Here is a 23,787-nt window from a genome sequence, read left to right on the forward strand (position 1 = left end):
CTGGTTTCCAATTGGGATAAAAACTTATAATTTATCAACAATGGACTTCAAGTCCTCTAGATGTTGGATGTTCTTGATGATTTGAAGATAAATTTGAATTTTTTAAGTTTCTTATAATCTTAATTCACAATATTCTTCATCTTCCATTTCTTCAGACGTTTTAAATTATTTACATCCACCAACTTCTCCATATTTTCCTATCCTATCTTTATAAATTTCTTAGATTGGTTTCCAATTGGCATAAAAACTTATAATTTATCAACAATGGACTTCAAGTCCTCTAAATATTGGATGTCCTTGGTGATTTGAAGAGAAATTTGAATTTTTTAAGTTTCTTATAATCTTAATTCACAATATTCTTCATCTACCATTTCTCCAGACGTTTTAAATTCTTTAAATCCACCAACTTCTCCATATTTTCCTATTCCATCTTCATAAGTTTCTTAGATTGGTTTCCAATTGGCATAAAAACTTATAATTTATCAACAATGGACTTCAAGTCCTCTAGATGTTGGATGTTCTTGATGATTTGAAGAGAAATTTGAATTTTTTAAGTTTCTTATAATTTTAATTCACAATATTCTTTATCTTCCATTTCTCCAGACGTTTTAAATTCTTTAAATCCACCAACTTCTCCATATTTTCCTATTCCATCTTCATAAGTTTCTTAGATTGGTTTCCAATTGGGATAAAAACTTATAATTTATCAACAATGGACTTCAAGTCCTCTAGATGTTGGATGTTCTTGATGATTTGAAGAGAAATTTGAATTTTTTAAGTTTCTTATAATCTTAATTCACAATATTCTTCATCTTCCATTTCTCCAGGCGTTTTAAATTCTTTAAATCCACCAACTTCTCCATATTTTCCTACCATATCTTTATAAATTTCTTAAATTGGTTTTCAATTGGCATAAATTATCAACAACAGACTTTGAGTCTTCTAGGTATTGGACATTTCTGTTGATTTGAAGAGAAATTTTCTAAATTTCTTACAATCTAACTTCACAACATTATTCATCTTTCATTTTTCTAGACATTTTAAGATCTCCAAATCCACCAACTTCTCCACCTTCTCCTAATACATCATCTTTAAATTCCTTAGTCCTTAATCCTAGCCTAGCTTTGAAAGCATCCCACCATCAAACTACGCCCACCATAAACCTGCAACATTTCCACCGTTTCAAAGGGAAATTTGAGGTCGCTCCGCCGTTCCGTTCGAACGCGTCGACATTTCCGCTGACATTTCCCATCGTCGGAATTATGCGGCCGATCCATGACGATTAACCTTTGGACCGTCGAGAGCGGGCATTTCATTGTCGTCATCGTCATCATCGTCCGGGGGTGGGACGCACCGACCCCCGCCGTAATCAAACCATTAAATCAATTTGTCGTGGACAAACACCCACCCACCCCCTTATCGGCGCCTAATCGAACAAAACGCATTAATTACCTGAGGCGGGGAGGGCACAATAAGCCCGCTTCGTGCCCCCATCCTCCACGTGAAGAAAAACATCGAAACAAAACGCAAACCATGTTTTATCTTTATCTTCAGCCTTGTTACACAATTCCGTATACGTGTCGTGCGGATAAAAAAACCCCGAGCATCTCATTAGGCCGTGTCTTTCGGGTGGATACGGGCTCGTAAGCCGCTCTTAAAGTCTCGGCATCTTTTCTTGTGGGAACCGGCCGTCATTAGTGCCGTGTGCGGGAGCACGAGTGGCGCAATTTGCGTCCCAACGTTTGCCGGGGTGTTCGCTCGTTCGCCGGTTTTTAACCCGGACCAGCGAACGATCCGGTGATCCGGTCGCAAAGCCCATTATTAAAGTTCGTTTTTCCTCTCTCCGTTTTTCGTCTTTTTTTTTTTTTTTTTTTTTTGGTGGGGAATGTACGTAGGAAATTGAGCGTAACGAATGCTATTCTATAGTAATTTTTCCAATAATTTTCAATTTGTGTTCAATATGGTCTCCACGGCAGTCGTACACTCCGGACGAAAAACTCCGGGGACGATTCACATGTAATCAATACAGTTTTACGGGATGACGCCTGTTTCCACCGGCTGACGACCCACTTGTTTCCTGCCGCTCACGGGTTCTTTCGTCATTCTTTGTACGTGCACTTAAAAGTACACTTCGTCGTTATTGGGGAACGTCCCAATAAATAATTTCGTAACAAACACATAAACCCCAACAGAAGTTCCAAAATTCACCGCAACAAAGTTATCTATTATTATCTCATCTAAACTCAACATTAAAAAGAAAAAACTGAAACAAACCCAAACCGAAAAATGAAACAAAACAAAAAAAACTAAAAACAAAATTAATTATTTTTTTGTGTGTGTGTGTGTCGCCGGTGAAATAGACTCGCAGCGATCAAATATGATTTGGAACGTAAAACCAAATATTCGCTAAAAGGGATATTTCATATTGAAATGTACTACACAGAGACGCATTACAAGATTCCATTTTGTGAATTTGCCCTTTTTTTTTTCGTAATTTTCCATGTGCACATGTCATGTAATAAAACATTTATTGCTGCAGCATCGGTTATTCGAATGCCAATAAAATTTTATTGACAGAATTAATAAAATTATTACGGGCAAATTAGTTTCAATCAAATTAATTTATTTTAAACTGTATATAATAATAATTGGCTTTGTCTTCTTTAATAATTAGATGGCATTAATTATATTTTTTAATCAAGTGAAAGGGTTTGATAATGTATAATAATTTACTTGTATCTTAAAAACATTAACAATATTAAAAGCAACATTTTTATGGTTAAATATAAATATATTATTTATTTGTTATATTTTAATTTATATTACCATTTTTTTAATATTTAATGGTTAATTCAATGGATAATAATATCAAAAATTAGATAAAAAATATTTCTAATAATAATATTCAATTATTTATGTTATATTTTAATTAATATCATGATATTTTATTATTTAATAATTAATTTAAACAATATTTAATAATTTATATAATAATATATATTATAATAAATTAATGAATTAATAAATTAAGAAAAAAAAATTATATATCTATTTAACAACATATAAAACAATATTTTTATGGTCATATATTAAATTCTATTATTTAACACATATTATATTTTAATATTTAATCGTTAATTTAAATAAAAATTTTAATTTCTGTATTAAAGCGAATTAAATAATAAAGGTTTGTTATGTTTATATATTTTTTTGTTATGTTTATATATTTGTTGTTATATTTTTAACATTAAATTATATTGCTCATTTCTCTTAACTTAAACATTAATTAAAATTTTATGATTGATAACAGTGATGTAAACATATTAATTTATATATTAAATAAAATTAATATATTATTTATTTGTTATATTTTAATTTATATTACCATTTTTTTAATATTTAATGGTTAATTCAATGGATAATAATATCAAAAATTAGATAAAAAATATTTCTAATAATAATATTCAATTATTTATGTTATATTTTAATTAATATCATGATATTTTATTATTTAATAATTAATTTAAACAATATTTAATAATTTATATAATAATATATATTATAATAAATTAATGAATTAATAAATTAAGAAAAAAAAATTATATATCTATTTAACAACATATAAAACAATATTTTTATGGTCATATATTAAATTCTATTATTTAACACATATTATATTTTAATATTTAATCGTTAATTTAAATAAAAATTTTAATTTCTGTATTAAAGCGAATTAAATAATAAAGGTTTGTTATGTTTATATATTTTTTTGTTATGTTTATATATTTGTTGTTATATTTTTAACATTAAATTATATTGCTCATTTCTCTTAACTTAAACATTAATTAAAATTTTATGATTGATAACAGTGATGTAAACATATTAATTTATATATTAAATAAAATTTGAAAAAATGTATTTGTTAATAAATTCGTTATATTAAAATAAAGTATTATAAATTAAGAAAAAGAGAAAAAAAGGAAAATTATATTTCAAACAATATAAATCAAATTTTTTATTGTTAAATATATTTTTAATACTAAATTCTATTGTTTATTTCTTATATTTTAATCAATATTGTGATTTTTTAACAATTAATAGTTGACTTAAACATTTTTTAATATATTATGGTCAATAATATTGAATAAAAAATTAGAATGTTTATATTAAACAAAAATTAAAAAATATATATTTGTTATATTTTTGTTTAACAATATTTAAAACAGTAAATGTTTGTTGTCTATATTTTTAACATTCTCTTATTTATTTGTTATATTGTATTTAATATTATGATTCTTTATTAATTAATAGTTAATTTATACCTTTTTTAATATTTTTTTACATTTAGTAGTTAATTTAAATATTATTTAATATTTTTTGGTTAACACTGATATAAACATTTTAATTTCTGTATAGAAAATAAAATATTCGTTATACTTTACTTTAACAACATATAAAACAACAAATTTTTATAGTTAAATATATTTTCAACATTAAATTTAATTATTTATTAATTATATTTTATTTAACAATATGTTTTTTTATTATTTAATAGTTAATTTCAACATTATTTAATATTTTATGGTAATAACATTGAAGTAAAAATTTAATTTCTGTTTTAAATGAGATTAAAAAATTATATATTTGTTTAACAACATATAAACCAAAAAATATTTGTTAAACATATTTTTAACATTAAATTCAATTATTTTTTATTATGATATTTTATTATTTAATAGTTAATTTCAACATTATTTAATATTTGGAAATGGTAATAACATTGAAGTAAAAATTTTAATTTCTGTATTAGATGAGACAATAAATATTTGTTTTTAAATATATTTTTAACATTAAATTTGTTATTAATTTGTTACATTTTATTTATTATTATCATTTTTTATTATTTAATAGTTAATTTAAGCATTAAAATCAATTATTTATTTGTCATATTTTATTTAATATCATGATTTTTTATTATTTAGCAGTTAATTTCAACATTATTTAATATTTTATGATTAATAAACTTGAAATAAAAAAATTAATTTCTTTTAAATAAAAAAAATGTTAAAAAAATTAAAAAAGTTATATTTTTTGTACTATTTAGTACTACATTATTTAATGTTTTATAGTTAACAACATTGTAGTAAAATTTTAATATGTGTGTTAAATAAAATTTTAATAAAAAATTATAACAAATCTTATACAAAAATATTTAAAACTAAATTTTTATTGTTATATATTTTGAATAGAAAATATTACAATTTTACAATATTTTTAAGTATTTGTTTATCATTTAATTTATAAAATGGCCTTCAACATATTTATTTTTAATTTATAAATGTGTGAACAAATTTATTTATTTTATTATTTGTCGATAAAATTAAATGTTTGAATAATTAAAAAATCAAATATTGAAGTAAAAACATCAACATATATTAAACAAATACGTATTTTAATATTTTTTATATTTTTATTGTTATTATTGTTTATATTTAACTTGTTTTTTTTTTAAATATTATTTATTAGTTCAAATTAAAAAAAAATATCTTTTTATTTTGGTTCCATTAAATTTTGGTTTCAGTGTGAAGAAAATATTGATATTCGTCCAATAAAAATGAACAAATCCCAAAAAATTTTGAATCACGAATAATTTTTACAACAACATATCCATAACAATTAACAAAAGTGTAATGAAAATGAACGAACAACCCCCAAAACAAAACGCAAACCGAGACTGAAACTGAACGAAACAAAAACCCCGATCATCCGAGTTAATAATCACAGAAACCGGATTCGATTCCGCCGTCCGCAAACAACCGGGCCAAACCACCACCCCCCGCCAACCCGCTCACTCTCTCTCGACCCCCCCCCCCCCCCCGGAAACGTGTTATCGAACGCTCATCGTGTCATCCGCACCTTGAAACCGGCCGCCACCCGCCCCCGATCCGGCGTTAAGGTGCGTTAAACCTGAGATCGACGTTGCCGGGACGACGCGCCGCGCCCCGCCCGCGTCCAATGGCACGGCCGCGTCGCTCACCCCGCCGTGCGGCCGACCACCAATGGGGGTGCGGCGCAGGGCGCGCGGGGCGGTCGGTCGGACGACGTGCGTGGCGCGTTCCGGCGTACGGGGAAGGGAGTATTGGGCATCGGGCGCGACGCAGGTTAAATTGCCGTTTCGGCGAGCTAATTGACGTCGTCGGCGGCGTGTTACTGGCTGTTATCGTTTCGCATTGTCGTCGGCGACGTCTCTCTGTAACTTCGTTCCGGACGAACGTGCGGGTTTCGGTGCGTCGCGCCGCACCTTCACCCTGATTAGGTTGATTCGTCACATTATTTTCAATCAATTTTTTTTTGAAAGTTTTTGAAAATAAATAAACAAGAAAATAAGAAAAATAATCAACAATACTTTCTACGTAAAACACAATCAATCAGATATGGAAACTGAATGAATATAAATAAAATTATCAATATAATAATTAATTATATCCTAAAAATTATGGATATTAAAAATAATTTATATTGCCTTAATTAAAATAATAAACAATATATTTTTATATAGAAATAACAAAATAAATTGAATGGACTAATTTAATAACAAAACATATATAAAAAATTATTTATAAGATTTACTTTTTTTTCTAATTAAAACTATTTTTTATTGAATTTTTATACTCTAAATAAAATCAATAAAAATAATTTATAGTCCCTCAATTAAAATAATAAATAATATATTTTTATATAACAATAACAAAATATAAAATAAATTTAATGGACTAATTTAATAATAAAACATAAAAAATTTTTATTGATAAAATTTACTTTTTTTCTAATTTAAACCATTTTTATTAAATTTTTACTTATAATTATAATTTTATATTTATTTAAATTACAAGGAAATCATAATTAATTTTAATTATTGTGCTATAAATAAATTTATTATTATTAAAAAATCATTTTATATTTTTATAATTAAAAAATATATTTATAATAAATAAATAAATACAAATATTTATCTTAAATATAAAATTATAAAAGTAACAAAATATTAATATTTTCAATTTTAATTTACTTATTTAAAAAATAAATATTTATTATTATAAATTTCGTTAAAAATCTAGTAGTGAATAATAAATAAAAATATTTTATAAAATAATGAAAAATAACAATGAAATATGTATATTTTCTATTCAAATTTAATAATATAACTAATGTTTATTATTATATGTATATTTTTCAATTAATTTATAAATAAATATGTAAATAAATAAAATTATAAAAAAATATTGTATATAAATGATAAATAAATTAATTAATATTATTCAAATAAATTTTCATCATTAATTTTTTAAATAAACACATATATAATCACAAAATATACAAATTTTTAACAATACAACAATTTAACAATTTTTAATTAAAAAAATAAATAAATTATGAGAAAATATTAATATTTATTTTAAATTTATATTAATACTAACTAAATATTTTAATTCAAATTTATTTAAATACAAAATTCTTAACTTAATCTTTTTATAATTAATAAAATATATTTATAATTAATAAACAAATACAAATATTTATTTTAAATATAAAATATTAAAATATTTATATTTATAATTCTAATTTACTTATTCAAAAAGTATAAAATAATAAAAAAATTCAAATAAAATATGTATATTTTCTATTAAAATTTATATTATATTCTTTAGTATATTTTAATGTAAATATTTATTTAAAATTATATAATAATTTTTATTTAAATTTATTATAATATGTATATTTTTAATTAAAAAATATTTACTCATAAATAATAAATATATAATTAAAAATAAGAATAAATCCAATATTAGTAATTAGGGCAAAAATAAATTTAATTTGATTCATAAATAAACACATATAAATATTTATTTTAGATAAAAATTAAAAAAATATATAATATAATATATATAATTTTTTTTTTAATATAAATTAATAGAAATAAAATATTAATATTTTTATTGAAAATTACTCATAGAAAATATAAATTTTTATCAATAGATTTTTTAAATTAAAAAAAAAAATTAATAAATAATAAAATAATATAAATAATTAATTTATATTTATGATTTTTTTGTTTTATATTTTTATAATTTAAAAAATATATAATTGGAAAAAATAAAATATTTTAATATTATTTAAAAATAAACACTATATATATATATACATAGTGTTTATTATATATATATATATATATATATATATATATATATTAATTAATTCATAATTTATAAATATTTAATAACTATAATTATATAATATATATATTTAATAAATATAATTATAAAAAATTATTAATTAAAAAAAAATAAATTTTATTATTATATTATACTTTAATTAAAATTATTATATGTATATTTTTTTAATAAAAAATATTTATTCATTCAAAGATTCAATTATTCAATATTATTAATTGAAAAAAATAGAATGCTTTCAATATTATTTATAAATAAACATATATAAATACTTATTTTGAACAAAATAATAAAAAAATTAATCACAGAAAATACTATATAAATATTTTTTATTAAAAAAAAAAATAAATAAATAAATACAAATATATATTTTAAATATAAAATAATAAAAATAGTATTTTAAATTCTAATTTACTTATTTAAAAAATAAATATTTATTATTATTATATTTATTAATAAAATATTCATAAATAATAAATATAAAAAATCAAATTTATTAAAATCAATTCAAAAAATATGTTATTATTGTTTAATTTAAAAAATAAATAAATTTACTGTTATTGTACTAAATATTAATTAATTAGAAAATAAATAAATCTTTAATCTTTTAGTATTATTAATTTTTTTATTTTTAATTAAAAGAATATGATTAAAGATTTTTAATTTATTTAATTTTTTATATTAATTCATAAATTCAATAACAAAATATTTCATAGTAATTAGGAATAGAATAAATATAAATCTTAATATTATCTGAATATTCTTTATTTTTTTTATTATTTTTAATATTAAGAATATTTGAATATAAGTTAAATTAATTAAAAATATTATGGATTATATCTAAATAATGATAATTTATACGCATTTATATGTTATTATTTTAAACTAACCACTAACTTTTAGTTAGTAAAAATTTTAATTATTTAAAACTAACTAAAGTTAGTTACTAATTTCCCCATTAATAAAATTCATTAAACAAATTTAATATTTTAAAATTTTTAATTAACTCGTCTCAACCGAGACAACGCGGACCCAACATCTCATTAAACAAACCCCACAAAAATGTGATACAAATTGTCCATTACAACAACAATCCCGAAACCGCCGGACGAAGCAATCACCACCGTCCAAATAAAATTAACCGGACCCACTCGCAACACACACACACACACACAATACGGCCGTCATTATCCGACGCTGACCCACCGCCCCCCCAACTCGAAAACATGCCCGAATCGCGGGCCTCATTTAATAAACACGCCGTATACACACGGCATTTACGGCCCCTTAACAATGGCAATACGTCCTTAATCAACTTATACGCGAACAATTTGCCATAAATCACCACCCCGTCACGTCGTCAACATCAAAACTGCCTTCCGGCCAGTTAAGGGTTGAGACCGGGCCCGCGATGGGGGGGCGAGCGGGGGGGCGGCACCGACGCTCGCGGCGTAGGCCCGCAGATTGAAATCGCTTAGCCGTCAATCGACACACGACCGTCGAACCGTCGAAAATGAACGGCATGCCAAAGAGCTTCGACACGACGATCGCGTCGCCGAATCGGACGTCGTTCCTCATCGAGGACATACTCTACAGGCAGAAGAACGACGCCGGGGACGCGGCCGACAAGGGTTACGGCGACGCCGGCTACGACGCCAAGATCAAGCTGGAGACGGAGAAGGTGTTCACGCAGCCCAAGGTGGCGGAGAAACGTGCGGACAAGGGGTACATGTACTTTCAGCCGAACGTGGTGCAGGGTGGTTGTGGTGTGCAGGAGTTCAGGCAGCCGGAGAACGGTTATATACAGGTGATGGGGGCGATCGGTGCGTACCTCGGTACGCCTTACAAAAGCATGACCGATCCGTATTTTTTGTCGCAAGGTAAGTCGAAGCTTTAATTCATTAAGTGATGGATCCGGTCGCAAAACAAATCACAAAGCGGTTTTTAAGACATTTCAGTTGGAAGTTGAGTGTGTACAGGAATAGCTTCATGTTGAACTTTGATTGCCCTTGGTCTGACAGTTCCTAAAAGTACCTTAATTACTAGTTCTAACGTCAGGGTGGAGTAAATATTTAAACCTCAATAAGTCTAGGACATATTGTTGAAGCTACTGTCTCATGTATCTCTCAAATGTTGTAAAGTAGAAGAATATATCTTGATAATTTTGTCATCCTTTCATCACTGATCATCAACTTTTAGATTAATTCATTAAATTAAAGAAAATCTCTAATTAACTATCAAGTATCCAAAATACAATATCAATATTATGTAGTTTAATATCTTCTTTGTTGTGTAATAAAAGCTTCATATATATGTTGATTAAAACAATATAATAAATTTAAATTCTATTATCAACAATTTAAAAATAGAAAAAAAATATATATTAATCTCTTTATTTCGTAATAAAAGCTGCAGCTTCATACTATCTTTAAATAGGTTTAAATTAGTTTTAATTATCTTAATTACTGTATACAAAATATAGGAACTCTCTTACAATATTATTATGTAGTTTAATATCTTCTTTGTTCTGTAATAAAAGCTTCATATATATGTTGATTAAAACAATATAATAAATTTAGAGTCTATTATCAACAATTTAAAAACAGAAAAATATAGTTTAATCTCTTCTTTATTTCGCAATAAAAGATGCAGCTTCATACTATCTTAAATAGGTTTAAATTAGTATTAATTATCTTAAACACTGTATACAAAATATAATGAATCTCTCCTACAATATTATTATGTAGTTTAAAATCTTCTTTGTTCTCTTATAAAAGCTTCATATATATGTTGATTATAATCATGAAACAAGATATTAAAATTTAGAATCTATTATCAACAAATTGAAAATAGCAAACTATAACTTAATCTCTTCTTCATTTTGTAATAAAAGCTGCAGTTTCATACCATGTTTCAATAGGTTTAAATTAGGATTTCTTCTAAAACAGGTAAAATCCTTTGTCTATTTAGACATTATTAGTGACTTTTCGAAAATAATATTAAATATCTTCTTTCTTGTTTAATAAAAGCTGCTCCTTCGTATATCTTTACATTATTAATTAAAAAAAATAATATAAAATGATAGTAATTATTACCAACAGTTTAAAAATAGTAAAATATACTGTAATATCTTTTTAATTTTGTAATAAAAGCTGCAGCTTAGTAGATCTATTAAACAATAGGTTTAATAAATAGGATATTCACCTTTAGAAATTATTTGTATAACTTCTAAAGTAGTATAATGTGATTCCACATATTCCTCTTTGTCTAACAAAAAATATAGATACACATATCTATTCATTATAATAAAAAAGGAATTTAGGAAATAATAATAAAACTTTGATATTTTCTTCCTTGTGTAGCTGCAACTTAGACCTTTTTATTATAATTAATACGCAGGATCTTAAAATTTAATAATAATAAAAGGAATACTCTTTTATATCTTCCTTTTTTTCTTAATAAGAGCTGCAGCTATGTTAATCTTTTCATTACAATAAAAAAGGATATAAAAAATTTTGGAATTATAAGAAACACAATAAAAATGAACAAATTTTCTTTAATATATCGGTCTTTCTGTAATTGCAGCTGCAACTTAGTATATGGTATTTATTTATCACAATACTTCAAAATGTAAAATTAATAATAGCTGCAACTCTGTAATTATTTTAATTACAATAAAACAAAGAATTAAAATTTACAAATTATTAAAAGCAAATCAAAAATGGTAAAATATATTTAGGTAATCTCTAATATAATATCTTTCTTCTTGTTTAATAAAAGCTGCAGTATTGTTTCAAAATTAGTAAATATGCTTTAACATCTTATATTTTGTGCAATAAAAGCTACAGCTTCATAGATCTTTATATATTACAATTAAAAAATTGAATATTAAAATTTAGAAATTATTAATTTTACTTCAAAAATAAATATCTTTTTTAAGTTTGTTGTGTTTGTGTTACTACTTACTTGTTTAAAACAAGCTTTGCACATCACAATTAAGAAGATTTTAATAATTATTAGTGTACAGTTAAGAATATTTCACCCTTCTTAACAATAGCTGCAGCTTCGAGTAGACTTTAACAAGTAGAAAACATTGAGATGCTTCTAATTCTAATCTACGAATCTTTGACACAATCTTTGATTTATAAAAGCTGCAGCTCCAAATGTTGTTCATTATAATTAAGTAATTCGTCAAAAATAGTATATTAGACTCTAATAGTGAAATATAATAGTGAATAATATAATAATTCTTTACTTGTTTAATACAAGCTGCAGCTTCGTAGACTTTATCATCAAAATTAAGAAGATATATTAAAATTTAAGAATTATTAGTGTATACTTAAGAAGGCTTTAATATTTTCTACCCATTTTAGTGACAGTTGCAGCTTCAAGCAGACTTTAAAAAGAAGTATATATAAAGCATCTAATAAAAGGTGCAGCTGCATCTTAGAGCCATTAATATTGAGGAACTACTTTAAATAAATAATAAAAGCTTTTATATTAAATTAATAATTGTTTATTAAAAGCTGCGCTCTAAAATATTCATGAAGCTTCGTCAAATTTCCTCGATTTCAGGAAGAAATTTATTTTTGTTATCAGCAAAATATGGAGAAAAATGGCGTTAAATACAAAACAAAGCTTCAATTAGTTCTAATCAGTAATGTCAGTCAATTCCCTGACGAAAACAAACAATCAAAATCTTAGAAAGAACTTCACTTTTCTCCTCGTCCAACTCACACCAGTCACGTAGCCGGTCGTGTCGTTTCGATGGCACCAACCGCCCCGTTTCTTTACGAATTCCGCAGTTGTGTGAGAAACAGCAGCGACGCTAATTGAATTCCGGGGTCCCGGAATGTCGCAAGGGTCCCCGGAAATTTTACCGCTTTAATTAAATTCACCCGCCAACTTGGAATATAATTGTTGAACTCGCGTAAAACTACAACGACCCGGTGTGTGTGTGTGTGTGTGTGTGTGCGCCCCATTGTTTTTAGTTTAGCGTCCCGCTTAAATGCGTTTAATTAAATCAAAAATTATTAACAACAATAAGGAGATAATAAACTGCGCCTTCCAGGAATACCGTTCCACCCCGCCCTGTTCGGCGGCTCGACGGCCGACATCTCGCTGAACGCCCTCAAGCACTGTCGCAGGAGGAAGGCGAGGACGGTGTTCAGCGATCCGCAGCTGACCGGTTTGGAGAAGCGATTTTCGGCACAGCGGTACCTGTCGACGCCCGAACGGGTCGAACTGGCGAGTGCCTTAAGCCTGAGCGAGACGCAGGTCAAGACGTGGTTCCAAAACAGACGGATGAAGCACAAGAAGCAGATGAGGAAGATGCAGGACGACAAGTCGAGCACGTCGCAGTCGCTGAAGATGGCCACGTCCGCGGAGAAGACCGGCGGTGAGTAATTTTTAGATTGTTTCGAACTGTGACTCGAGTAATTAGGGAGGGGGCAAGATGAAATTAAGCGATTATTGGAAGGAGGCATTAAGGAGGTCACTTCCGAGAAAATGTGGTCATCAAGATTTTGGGGACCTTGTGAGATGATGGTCGGTTAATTTAGTTAGAGGCCTTTCAGACGGTAATGCACCGAACGGCTTCAATTTTAAATTAACACGATCATTATTCAATATCTTAAATATTATTTTAACATTTTAAATAGAATAAATTTGGATTTATACAGAAACATTTCGATTAATTATTTATTAATTATTTAATTTAGATATAAGAAAATAAATAAAAATTAAAAAGTTTTGACTGAAATTTTGTATTAAAACTAAAATTTAATATTTCATAGATTAATTTTTATCTTTTTTATTTAAATTAAACAAAGATTAATTTGTCAATTTTTTAGTATTTTCATGTATTAAATGATTTTTAAATTAATATATTAATTAAGGAAGGAATTACAAAAAAAAAATGTTTTATGTATTTAATATTCAATTTTAATGATGTCCTAAAAATTATCTTAAATATTATTTTAACATTTTAAATAGAATAAATTTGGATTTATACAGAAACATTTCGATTAATTATTTATTAATTATATAATTTAGATATAAGATAATAAATAAAAATTAAAAAAGTTTTGACTGAAATTTTGTATTAAAACTAAAATTTAATATTTCATAGATTAATTTTTATCTTTTTTATTTAAATTAAACAAAGATTAATTTGTCAATTTTTTAGTATTTTCATGTATTAAATGATTTTTAAATTAATATATTAATTAAGGAAGGAATTACAAAAAAAAAAAATGTTTTATGTATTTAATATTCAATTTTAATGATGTCATAAAAATTATCTTAACAATTTAAATAGAGTTTTCTATCATCTTCATTTGTGAAATTATCACAAAACATTAAATATACAACATACAAAATAAAAATACATCACAAATTAACATTTTATTAATTATCTAATCTAGGTGTAGAATAATAATTAAAAATTTAAATAATTTTTATTGAAATTTTGTATTTAAACTAAAATTTAATATTTAATAAATTAATTTTTAATTTTTTACTTAAATTAAATAATGATTTGTTACCATTTTTAGTTTTTCAAACAAACAAATGTTTTATTTATAAATAATATTAAATTTTTTTGATGTCCTAAAAATTATCTTAACAATTTATATAGAGTTTTTTATCATCTTTATATGTAAAATTATCAAAATACATTAAAATTACAACAAACAAAATTAACATTAATTTGTTAATATTTTTAGTTTTTAAAACAAACAAATGTTTTTTTCATAAATAATATTCAATATTTCTGATGCCCTAAAATTATCTGGACAATTTAAATAAAGCTTTTTATAATCTTCATATATGAAATGATCAAAAAAACATTAAAAATACAACAAACAAAATAAATATACATTACAAATTAACAATTTATTAATTATCTAATCTAGATGTAAGGTATTGGAATTTTGTATTGAAACTAAAATTTAATATTTATTAAATTAATTTTTAATTTTTTAATATTATTTAATTAATTAAACATTAATAATTTAATATTTTTAGTTTTTCATATATTAAATGATTTTTCTCTTTCTAATTTAAAATACAAATTATTATTTAAATTAATATATTAATTTTCTATTATATACATTAATAACAAAACATTGACATCCATAAAATGTTTATATTTGTTACTAAATCTAAAGAAAAATATTTTCAAAAGTAAACCAATAAAAAATACTTTTTTAAATAATTATTTTTCAAAAAATTTTCTAATTATTCTGTAAAATCAACATTAATTTAATTACAGCTGAATATGAAATGAAATTTTTCAAATTAAAAATATAATTTTAAGTAAAAATAAATTATAGTCACCTTTTCTATTAAAAAAAAATTGACCACTTATAAATTTTCACAATTACATTTTTTTTATAAAGTTTCCAAACACGTCTTCAAATTACTAGAAATCCAATAATATCCGTGCCTGCAATATTCAATGTGCCGGTGAATAATTTCTCGTTAAGCACATTAAGAATCAATTCTCGTGCAATTAACAATTTAGATGCTCGGTAACAAGGTATTCTCGAACAGTTTCTTGCCAAAATGTACCGCTCTAGCTTCTTAAACATCAATTAGTTAGCCGACTTGAAAGGCGCAATTTAACCGAATTAGCGATCTAAGATGGCAACTGAACTTTCTCGGCGGTCCCGGCGGCGGGGGAGGGCGGTCGGTCGACGCCGTTCCGCCCACTTCCGAAACAAAATTAGCCCCCAAAGTTCACGGAGCTTCTCGCCTTCAGCACGTCAAATTGATCGGATCGACCGAAAAGACTGAAACGACGACGATGGAATAATAATAAACGTACGAACTTCCGGATTGAAACTTTTTCCACTTGTTTTCCGGTCCGGTTTTCGCAGCTCCGGCCACGCCAAACTGTTCCGGGCACCGCTGCAACGGTGGCAAAGCTCCAAACCGTCCGCAGTTCGGGTAAAGCCAATCGTTCTAACGGCAAGTTAATCGCCGCCATTTGAAGTGGCGACGCCTGACATGGAAAAAGGACGACGTTTAGCCGTAACTGACAGTATAATGCTATTTTAATGACGTCCCGATGGGGTTGTTAGTCATCGGACCGTCGCTCGACGTCGAAAGCCTAAGAGGCTTTGCCTCGCGAAATATGATATCCGGGGATGGTGTTTAAAATTAATTGATGCTCCGGTAATTGCGGTAATTGGGCAAAAGGAGTGCTTCGAAAGTTTCGAGGTCTTAAAGGCAGATCATTCTCGTAAATCCCTCAAACAATCACATTTCAAAAAGAATGCGGGACGTCGCCAGTTGATAAACGCTGATGCAGATGATTTAATTCGTATCCGTGGATGAAACATGACTCCGTAACTTCACCCCCAAAGCAATCGTCGCCCATTTGCTCAGAATCATGTTGAATCAATTTGTAACCATGGATGAGACATGGCTCCAAGACTTCCAACTCAGAATTAGTCAAAAGAACCAGAACTAGATACTTCCCTATTGTGGGAACCTCAATTTTTATTAATTATTTACTCGTTTCAAAGTTAAAACTTTTCTTTTGCCACAACCAAAGATTATTAATGTAGTTAAAAACCTTTGTACTTATTGTGTTGGGTCAAATTGTTCCAACAAACACTGATCAAAGTCTTTGTTCCAGATGAAGCCATCGATGGAAGAACGGTGGAGGCGCGTTCGGCACATTCAAACACAATTTCGGACATGAGCGACTGCGAAAGCGACATTGACATCGTCGGTGACACCAAACAGCTCGGATTTCCTTACAAGGGTGCTTAATTTTGCTCAACTCAACTTGTCATCACACTTTTTTGTACATAAAACACAGTTTTGTCTCATAGGGTAATAATTTAGAGAAAAACAACATTAATTATTGTTAAACGGTGTTGATTTTATTTTAGGTTGTTTATTAATTGTACCATAAATATTGTATATAGAATGTATAAAAAATTAAATGTGCAATTACTAAGTATTATAGATTTTATAGTAATACGAGATTATGAAATAGATAATTATATAAATGTAGATGATGTGTAGATTGGATGACTGTATGTTATAAATTACAATAAAGTACCATGTAAAATTATTTAAATATTTAATATTTTCACTAATTTATCCACAACCCTTTATTACATTCTATAGAATTATCATACTTTAGAAGGAATTTACAAGATTGACATTAGTTTCCACTTTTTCTTATGAATTAAATTATTTATTATTTAAAATATGGATAATTACAAAATAAGTCAAAAAGATAAATTATTTTTTACGGTACTTTCTACATTTTTCTCATCCATTGCGGAATAAATAAGGAAAACGATAAGTACAGTAGTGGTGGTGCTGCTATTCGCCGGGAGATGTCGCCACAGGCCAACGCCAATAGATCCCTGCACCAGTCGAAAAATGTTACAACAAAAATATGGCTTCCAATAAAAATAGTTAAAAAAATGTTATGAAAATGACACAATATTTAGTTTATTTTTTAGTTTTAGGATTATGTAGCTTAACGAAATGTAAGTAAAACAAACGGGCGACCGACCAATGCCCTATCCCGTGCCGGACACGAAAACTCAACCTGTAAATTTCAGGTGAACTCTCCCTGCAAATCATCAAGGATATGGAGGGCACGCTCACCCCCGTTTCCAAAGACGTGTACGAAAAGGTCAACACGAAGTTCTCGCTGATCTGCGAGCTGGAATGGAGCGGGGACCCGCAACAGTACACCGAATACGATGAAAACTTGCAGTGGTCAAAGGAGGAGAAGACCAAACTCAACATGAGGTAAACGCTATTTACAAACAAACCCAATAGTGAAAACGTAAAATTTCAGCTTGCTGTTGAACAGATACAAGCCAATAACGACGCGCAATGCAATAAACAAGGCCACAAAGGTCTTCAATCCATTGAGGATCGAGGACAAGGGCACGTACTTCTGTGTCAGTTTGAAATTCAAACTGTTCAAGACCATTGATCTGAACGTGTACAACGATGTGAAACGGGTGGAGTCGCGGCCGTTGTACGAGCCAAACTTTTGCAACGATCAGATGTTCCAGTGCATGAGCAACGGTGTTTGTATCACACAGCATTACGTGTGTGATGGTAAGGCAGACTGTAAGGACAGGTCGGATGAGAGCCCAGAAACTTGCCAAGGAGATCCGTGCAAAGGTAATGTAAATTATTGAATTCATGACCGGCTTGTGTACAACGTTTACTAATTGGAATTTGCTGCCGTTGTAGATAAGATTCCGTGCGACGATGGTAGGTGCATACCCATTTCTTGGTGTTGCGATCGTAATCACGACCTCAATTGCACCGTTACAAACCGACCTCAATGTTGTCAGGTGCTTTCAGAATGTGAGTACGACACAATTAAATATTCGTCACTTTGTTAATGCTCAAGTTTTGAGCAAATTAAATAGCTAAAACTTAGTTAATTTATAGTTTTACATTGTACCTTCCAGCTTATGAGGAGTACGGATTCACTCCACATATTAATCAGCCCCAAGAATATGGTGCTACCTATTTATTCATTTTAGTCTGTAAGTATCCACTTAGTTACAATTTTAAGACCCATTTCCAATTAAATTCGCGGTCGCCAGGCGTGCTCAGCATCCTATTCTCGATCGTCCTCCTCCTGCTGATCCTCTCAAAGGTGGTGATATTCGCAAAGAAGACCGCCCTCCAACAGCAGCGGCAGAACTTCTGCGAGAACGCGCTCCGCAACCAGAACGGCATCAATCTCATACAGCAGGACTGCGACATCTACAGCTTCTACAGGAACTCGCGGACGCCGCGTTCCAACTACAACACCAACATCGTGTTGGAGAGCACGTCCGTCAACGATCCGCTTCTCTGCCCGCCCCGTTTCAACACCGACCTGATCAACGATCAGCCGCCATCGTACATCGACGTGCTGCGACACGGTTCCGTCAACGATCCGCCGCCGCCCTACGCCAGCAGGGAGATGCTGAATTTGAACGACGTCGGAAGGACTGGCGCGAATTGATCGGCCCGATTTAATTTCTCTTGTTTCCTGTTGATATTAATGCCTAGAGATTTTCGTTACTCACTTTGTTAAAAAGACACTTGGTTGAACAATCATATCATTGTTGATAATAATTCGTACGTTTCGATGGACATATCATTCCGGTAATTTGGTCCCGATAGCTTTTTAATTGTAAAACAATTCATATCGTCGTTGATAATAATTCGTTGGTTTTGTCATTCCTCAAGTTTGATCTGAATGTTGTTGAACATATCCTGATTGTTTTCAGTGTTAAAATTAACCGTACTGTATTACTGTAGATTTTAATATTTTTACTTTAACGTAAGGACTAAAAAGGGGGTTTTTATTTGTTTTAACATCGCTTTTAACTGTAGGGCAAAAGTTCAATCTCGATATTTTGAATGTTTTTTTTAGTTTTCTCAATTAACTAATTAATTCATGGAATTTTATGGTCTGATTTATTTATTTTATTGGAGAAGAACTTTTGTTTAATCATTCCCCTTAAATGTATGTATACATAAATTGGCAATAAGTTAAAATATAAGACTTATTTTAGACGGTTTTTGAGATTGTATTATATATCTTATCTGTGTATATATTTATTTGACTCATAGAAATTAGTATAACCCTTTTAAATATTAGGTTTACATATCAAATTAGGTTTTTGAAAATCAGACTGTATTTTTTGTATTAGTACAAATAAAATTATATATTTTTCAATATGTTTATTTGTGGTTTAATTTCTTATTAGAATTTCCTTCCCCAAAATTTTGAAATTTTTGCTGTTCTCTTCATTATTTTCAATAAATTTATTAAATTTTAATCAATTAATTAATTTGTTAAAATTTATGGTCTGTTAAATTTATTATCCAAGAGGAGAACTTGGATATGTTTAATCATTCCCCTTAAATAGACGTATACACAAAATTGGCAATAAGTTTAAATTTAAGACTTATTTTAGACGATTTTGAGATTGTATTAAATATCTTATCTGTGCACATATTTATTTTACGCACTCGAAATTAGTAAAACCATTTTAAAAATTTGATTTACATATCAATTTATTACTTAAATTGATATGTACAAATTAAATTATATAGATTTCAATATGTTTATATATAATTAAATATATTCTTTATATTTAATATTTGAGAAAAATGGTACTAAAATTTAAAAGTATATTTTTAAATGTTCAATAACTTAATCTATAGTTTATGAACTAAATTATAGTTTTAATTAATAAATTTATTATTTTCCTGAATCCATGATAATACTTCCATTAGCAGTGTTTTTTCTTCTTTCCTTGGGGGTGTTTAATCCAGTGGTATAGATAGATTTGCCACTATTATTTTTTAAAATTTCGTGCCTAAAAGGGTGTCTCGCTTTCAAATGGGTCACGCTGTATATATTCGTATAACTCAATAAATTTGAACTACTCCCACAGAACTACTGTGTGTTTACAATATAAAAAATTGGAACTACTCTAATTTATTAACATACATAACCTGCTACGTGTTATGTTATCAATTCAGTTTAAACTCCAATATGACTGAAACAATGTCCAATAAAACGATTTTAGTAACCGGTGGCACGGGACTGGTAGGAAAGGCAATCGAAACAGTGGTTTTATCGGAGAAACGAACCGACGAAAAATGGATATTCATCAGCAGCAAAGACGCAGATTTATGGTGAAACTTTATTAATCTGATGACCTGGCAATTTTATCAACACCTTTGAAATTTCTAGCGATTACAATGCCACAAAGCAACTATTTGAAAAACACAATCCGACCCACGTTATACATTTGGCCGCAATGGTCGGCGGATTGTTCCACAACATGAACCACAACTTAGACTTTCTGGTAAGCAAACAATAAAATAAATGAACACAAACTGAAAGTTGTACATTACAGAGGAAGAACCTGCACATGAATGACAATGTGCTACAAGTGAGCCATGAAACTGGTGTCCAAAAGGTGGTATCTTGCTTGTCCACCTGCATATTCCCAGACAAAACCCAGTATCCCATTGATGAGACCATGGTACGTCAATTTGTCGTAGCTTCCCACATTGATGGTTCAATTTTAGATCCACAATGGTCCACCTCATCCGTCCAACTTCGGCTACAGCTACGCCAAACGCCTGATAGACGTGATGAACAAAGCGTACCACGAACAACATCGCTGTCAGTTCACCTCGGTGGTGCCGTGCAACGTTTTCGGCCCGCACGACAACTTCAACCTCGAAAGCAGCCACGTAATACCCGGCTTAATCAGGAAATTGTACGACATCGTCCAAAGTGGCGGTGACACCTTTACCGTAATGGGAACAGGGAAGCCACTGAGGCAATTCATTTACTCTCTGGATTTAGCCAGGTTGTTTTTGTGGGTGCTTCGGGAATACGACGAAATCGAGCCTATCATCCTTTCCGGTAATTCGATTTACTTGCAACATTGTCACAGTTAATATGTTCGCTGTTACAGTTGATGAGAGTGCCGAAGTCAGTATAAAGGAGATGGCCGAGGAGCTGGTGAAAGCTTTCAATTTTAAGGGGAAAATTGTTTATGATACAACAAAAGCTGATGGGCAGTACAAAAAGACTGCCAGCAATGCAAAGCTGAGGAAGTATTTACCCGATTTTAAATTCACACCGTTCCCTGAAGCCATAAAAGAAACTGTGGATTGGTACAGGAAAAACCACAGCATTGCCAGACATTAAATATATATTTTTTGAAAAATTTTGTAATACATTACAGTAAAATATGTGAAGTATGACGTGTTTTTTATCTGTTGGGATAATTATAGTTTAAATTATTTGGCCAATTAAAATATATTTATTAACATTTGGGTTATTTCAGTTTTATATTTAATTTTTATCTATACATCTACATTTTTAATTTAATTAAATCCTTGAAAGTCAGTCATTGTCTGTATGTTTCAAATAGTTTACATACAGTTTATCCAAAGGCATGTGACAAAGATTCTCTAAGTCCTTGACACTTGGTGGCAATTTACTGGTTTCAATCTCCTCAAACGTCGGATACATAAATAAATATTTCACTTTTGAAACATATCTTCCAAAAACAATTGCCGGTGTGCCATCATCCTTTTCCAATTGTTTGGCCAATCCACCAGACACCAACAAGTCGTTTACGTAATCGCAAAAGTGTCCGCACAATTCCCGTATTGCCACATGCAAAATCACCCTTTCCTCTTCAACTTCAACGATTTTACAGATCATAGTACGTTTAGTAACCAAATTTGAGAAGTGATCCACGTCGTGCCTCGTCCAGATTGGAGAGTCTTTAAATAAATAAATCTATAAATACAATGGATAAATCAACAAAGTTTTGCTTACTATTGGGTTGAATGCCCGCAAGACAAGCACGAAATGCAAACCGGGCAACACTTGCATGATGTGCCTGCAAATAGTAAACGTCCTGAAGACCGACGTCCAAAATGTTGCCGCTGTCCACGCAAAAAACCCTGATCTTATCCCTGTTAATCGTGCAGCAACTCGAAACGATTGCCCTGCAGTAATTTTCATCCACCCTCACCACGCACGCCAAACCTTTAGCCAGAACATCCTGCGGAATGTTTATCTGATTCTCGAAAAGCCCGTAAATGCGATTCATATGAATCTGAAACAGTTCCAACTCCCGCGGCTTGATCACGATCCAAAACTTGTTCGGATCGTAAATTGACGCAACCGTACTTTCGTAATAGTCGTCGACTTTAAGAGTTTTGTACAGTCTCGGTTGCACAAACTTGTCTTTGTCCATGACCACTTTGTGTCTGCGGTCGCCCTTCAGGCCGGGCAAGAGGGCGACGGACTTGCACTTGTTCAGATCGACAATGTCGGGCAGTAAATTGAACAGCGAGAAAAAATTAGAGCAGTTGTATTGCATTGGATCCAAACTGTGTCCATAGTACTTTTGAAATGCCGCGTCCACATCTTTGAACTTCGCACCGTTAGGAAAGTTCTGTAATACGTATTTTACCTGATTCCTCAACAAATTCCACGCATTGTCTGAAAAGGAACTGCCGCTGTTTATAGACTGTCCCGTCGACATTATCACTGTGCACTTTGGCAAATAAAGCTGGTTCTATTGGATACTTCGGCTCTAACGACATAAATTAGTTGTCATAGTCAAAGAATTGTCTATACTAAATAACCAAACATAAGAATTAAACTTAGGTTAGAAATTTAAATTGTAAACACTCGTCAAATAATATTTATTACTGATGTTGGTAGAGCTGCAAATGGCGTCTTCAATTTAGGCTGGCGACCCTGGACTTTCGAAATTGTACTCAACGTTGCCGTTGTGCATAATTAGTACAAATATTTTATCGCTGGTTTCTGTGTTTATATTATATTTATTTTATATAATAATTGTCTTTAATTTGAAATAATTAAGATATTTTAGAGATAACGTTAATATTTACAAATTTGAAAACAACCAAAAAGTTTGAATTTATAAATGTGTTCATAAAAATTTCAAAAAAAAAACACAAAAAAATTATATTTAAGGATTTCATTTCATTAAAG

General features: G+C 29.0%; 4 protein-coding genes across 4 annotated transcripts; 3 read left to right on the plus strand and 1 right to left on the minus strand.

Moving 5' to 3' along the window:
* Positions 1–9,744: 9,744 nt before the first annotated feature.
* LOC109606292 (brain-specific homeobox protein homolog) lies at positions 9,745–17,178 on the plus strand. Its single transcript, XM_020022859.2, has 3 exons — positions 9,745–10,111; positions 13,303–13,629; positions 16,876–17,178. Exons 1-3 carry the CDS (start codon positions 9,745–9,747, stop codon positions 17,010–17,012), a joined length of 831 nt encoding a protein of 276 aa, XP_019878418.2. The 3' UTR covers positions 17,013–17,178.
* A 450-nt stretch (positions 17,179–17,628) lies between these two features.
* Positions 17,629–19,967, plus strand: LOC109604611 (low-density lipoprotein receptor class A domain-containing protein 3-like). The gene is made up of 6 exons (XM_020021131.2): positions 17,629–17,746; positions 17,822–18,014; positions 18,064–18,398; positions 18,471–18,587; positions 18,695–18,772; positions 18,833–19,967. The coding sequence occupies exons 1-6, from the start codon at positions 17,686–17,688 to the stop codon at positions 19,237–19,239; spliced, it is 1,191 nt and encodes a 396-aa protein (XP_019876690.1). The 5' UTR covers positions 17,629–17,685; the 3' UTR covers positions 19,240–19,967.
* Positions 19,968–20,739: 772 nt separating this feature from the next.
* On the plus strand, positions 20,740–22,081 carry LOC109606294 (GDP-L-fucose synthase). The gene is made up of 5 exons (XM_020022861.2): positions 20,740–20,927; positions 20,986–21,100; positions 21,152–21,280; positions 21,327–21,669; positions 21,722–22,081. The coding sequence occupies exons 1-5, from the start codon at positions 20,785–20,787 to the stop codon at positions 21,955–21,957; spliced, it is 966 nt and encodes a 321-aa protein (XP_019878420.2). The 5' UTR covers positions 20,740–20,784; the 3' UTR covers positions 21,958–22,081.
* A 74-nt stretch (positions 22,082–22,155) lies between these two features.
* On the minus strand, positions 22,156–23,483 carry LOC109604608 (uncharacterized). The gene is made up of 2 exons (XM_020021128.2): positions 22,597–23,483; positions 22,156–22,541 (listed from the first exon to the last, which is right to left on the minus strand). The coding sequence occupies exons 1-2, from the start codon at positions 23,309–23,311 to the stop codon at positions 22,156–22,158; spliced, it is 1,101 nt and encodes a 366-aa protein (XP_019876687.2). The 5' UTR covers positions 23,312–23,483.
* Between the last annotated feature and the right edge of the window lie 304 nt (positions 23,484–23,787).

Source organism: Aethina tumida, chromosome 6 (genome assembly GCF_024364675.1).
Source record: "Aethina tumida isolate Nest 87 chromosome 6, icAetTumi1.1, whole genome shotgun sequence".
Lineage (NCBI taxonomy): Eukaryota > Metazoa > Arthropoda > Insecta > Coleoptera > Nitidulidae > Aethina > Aethina tumida.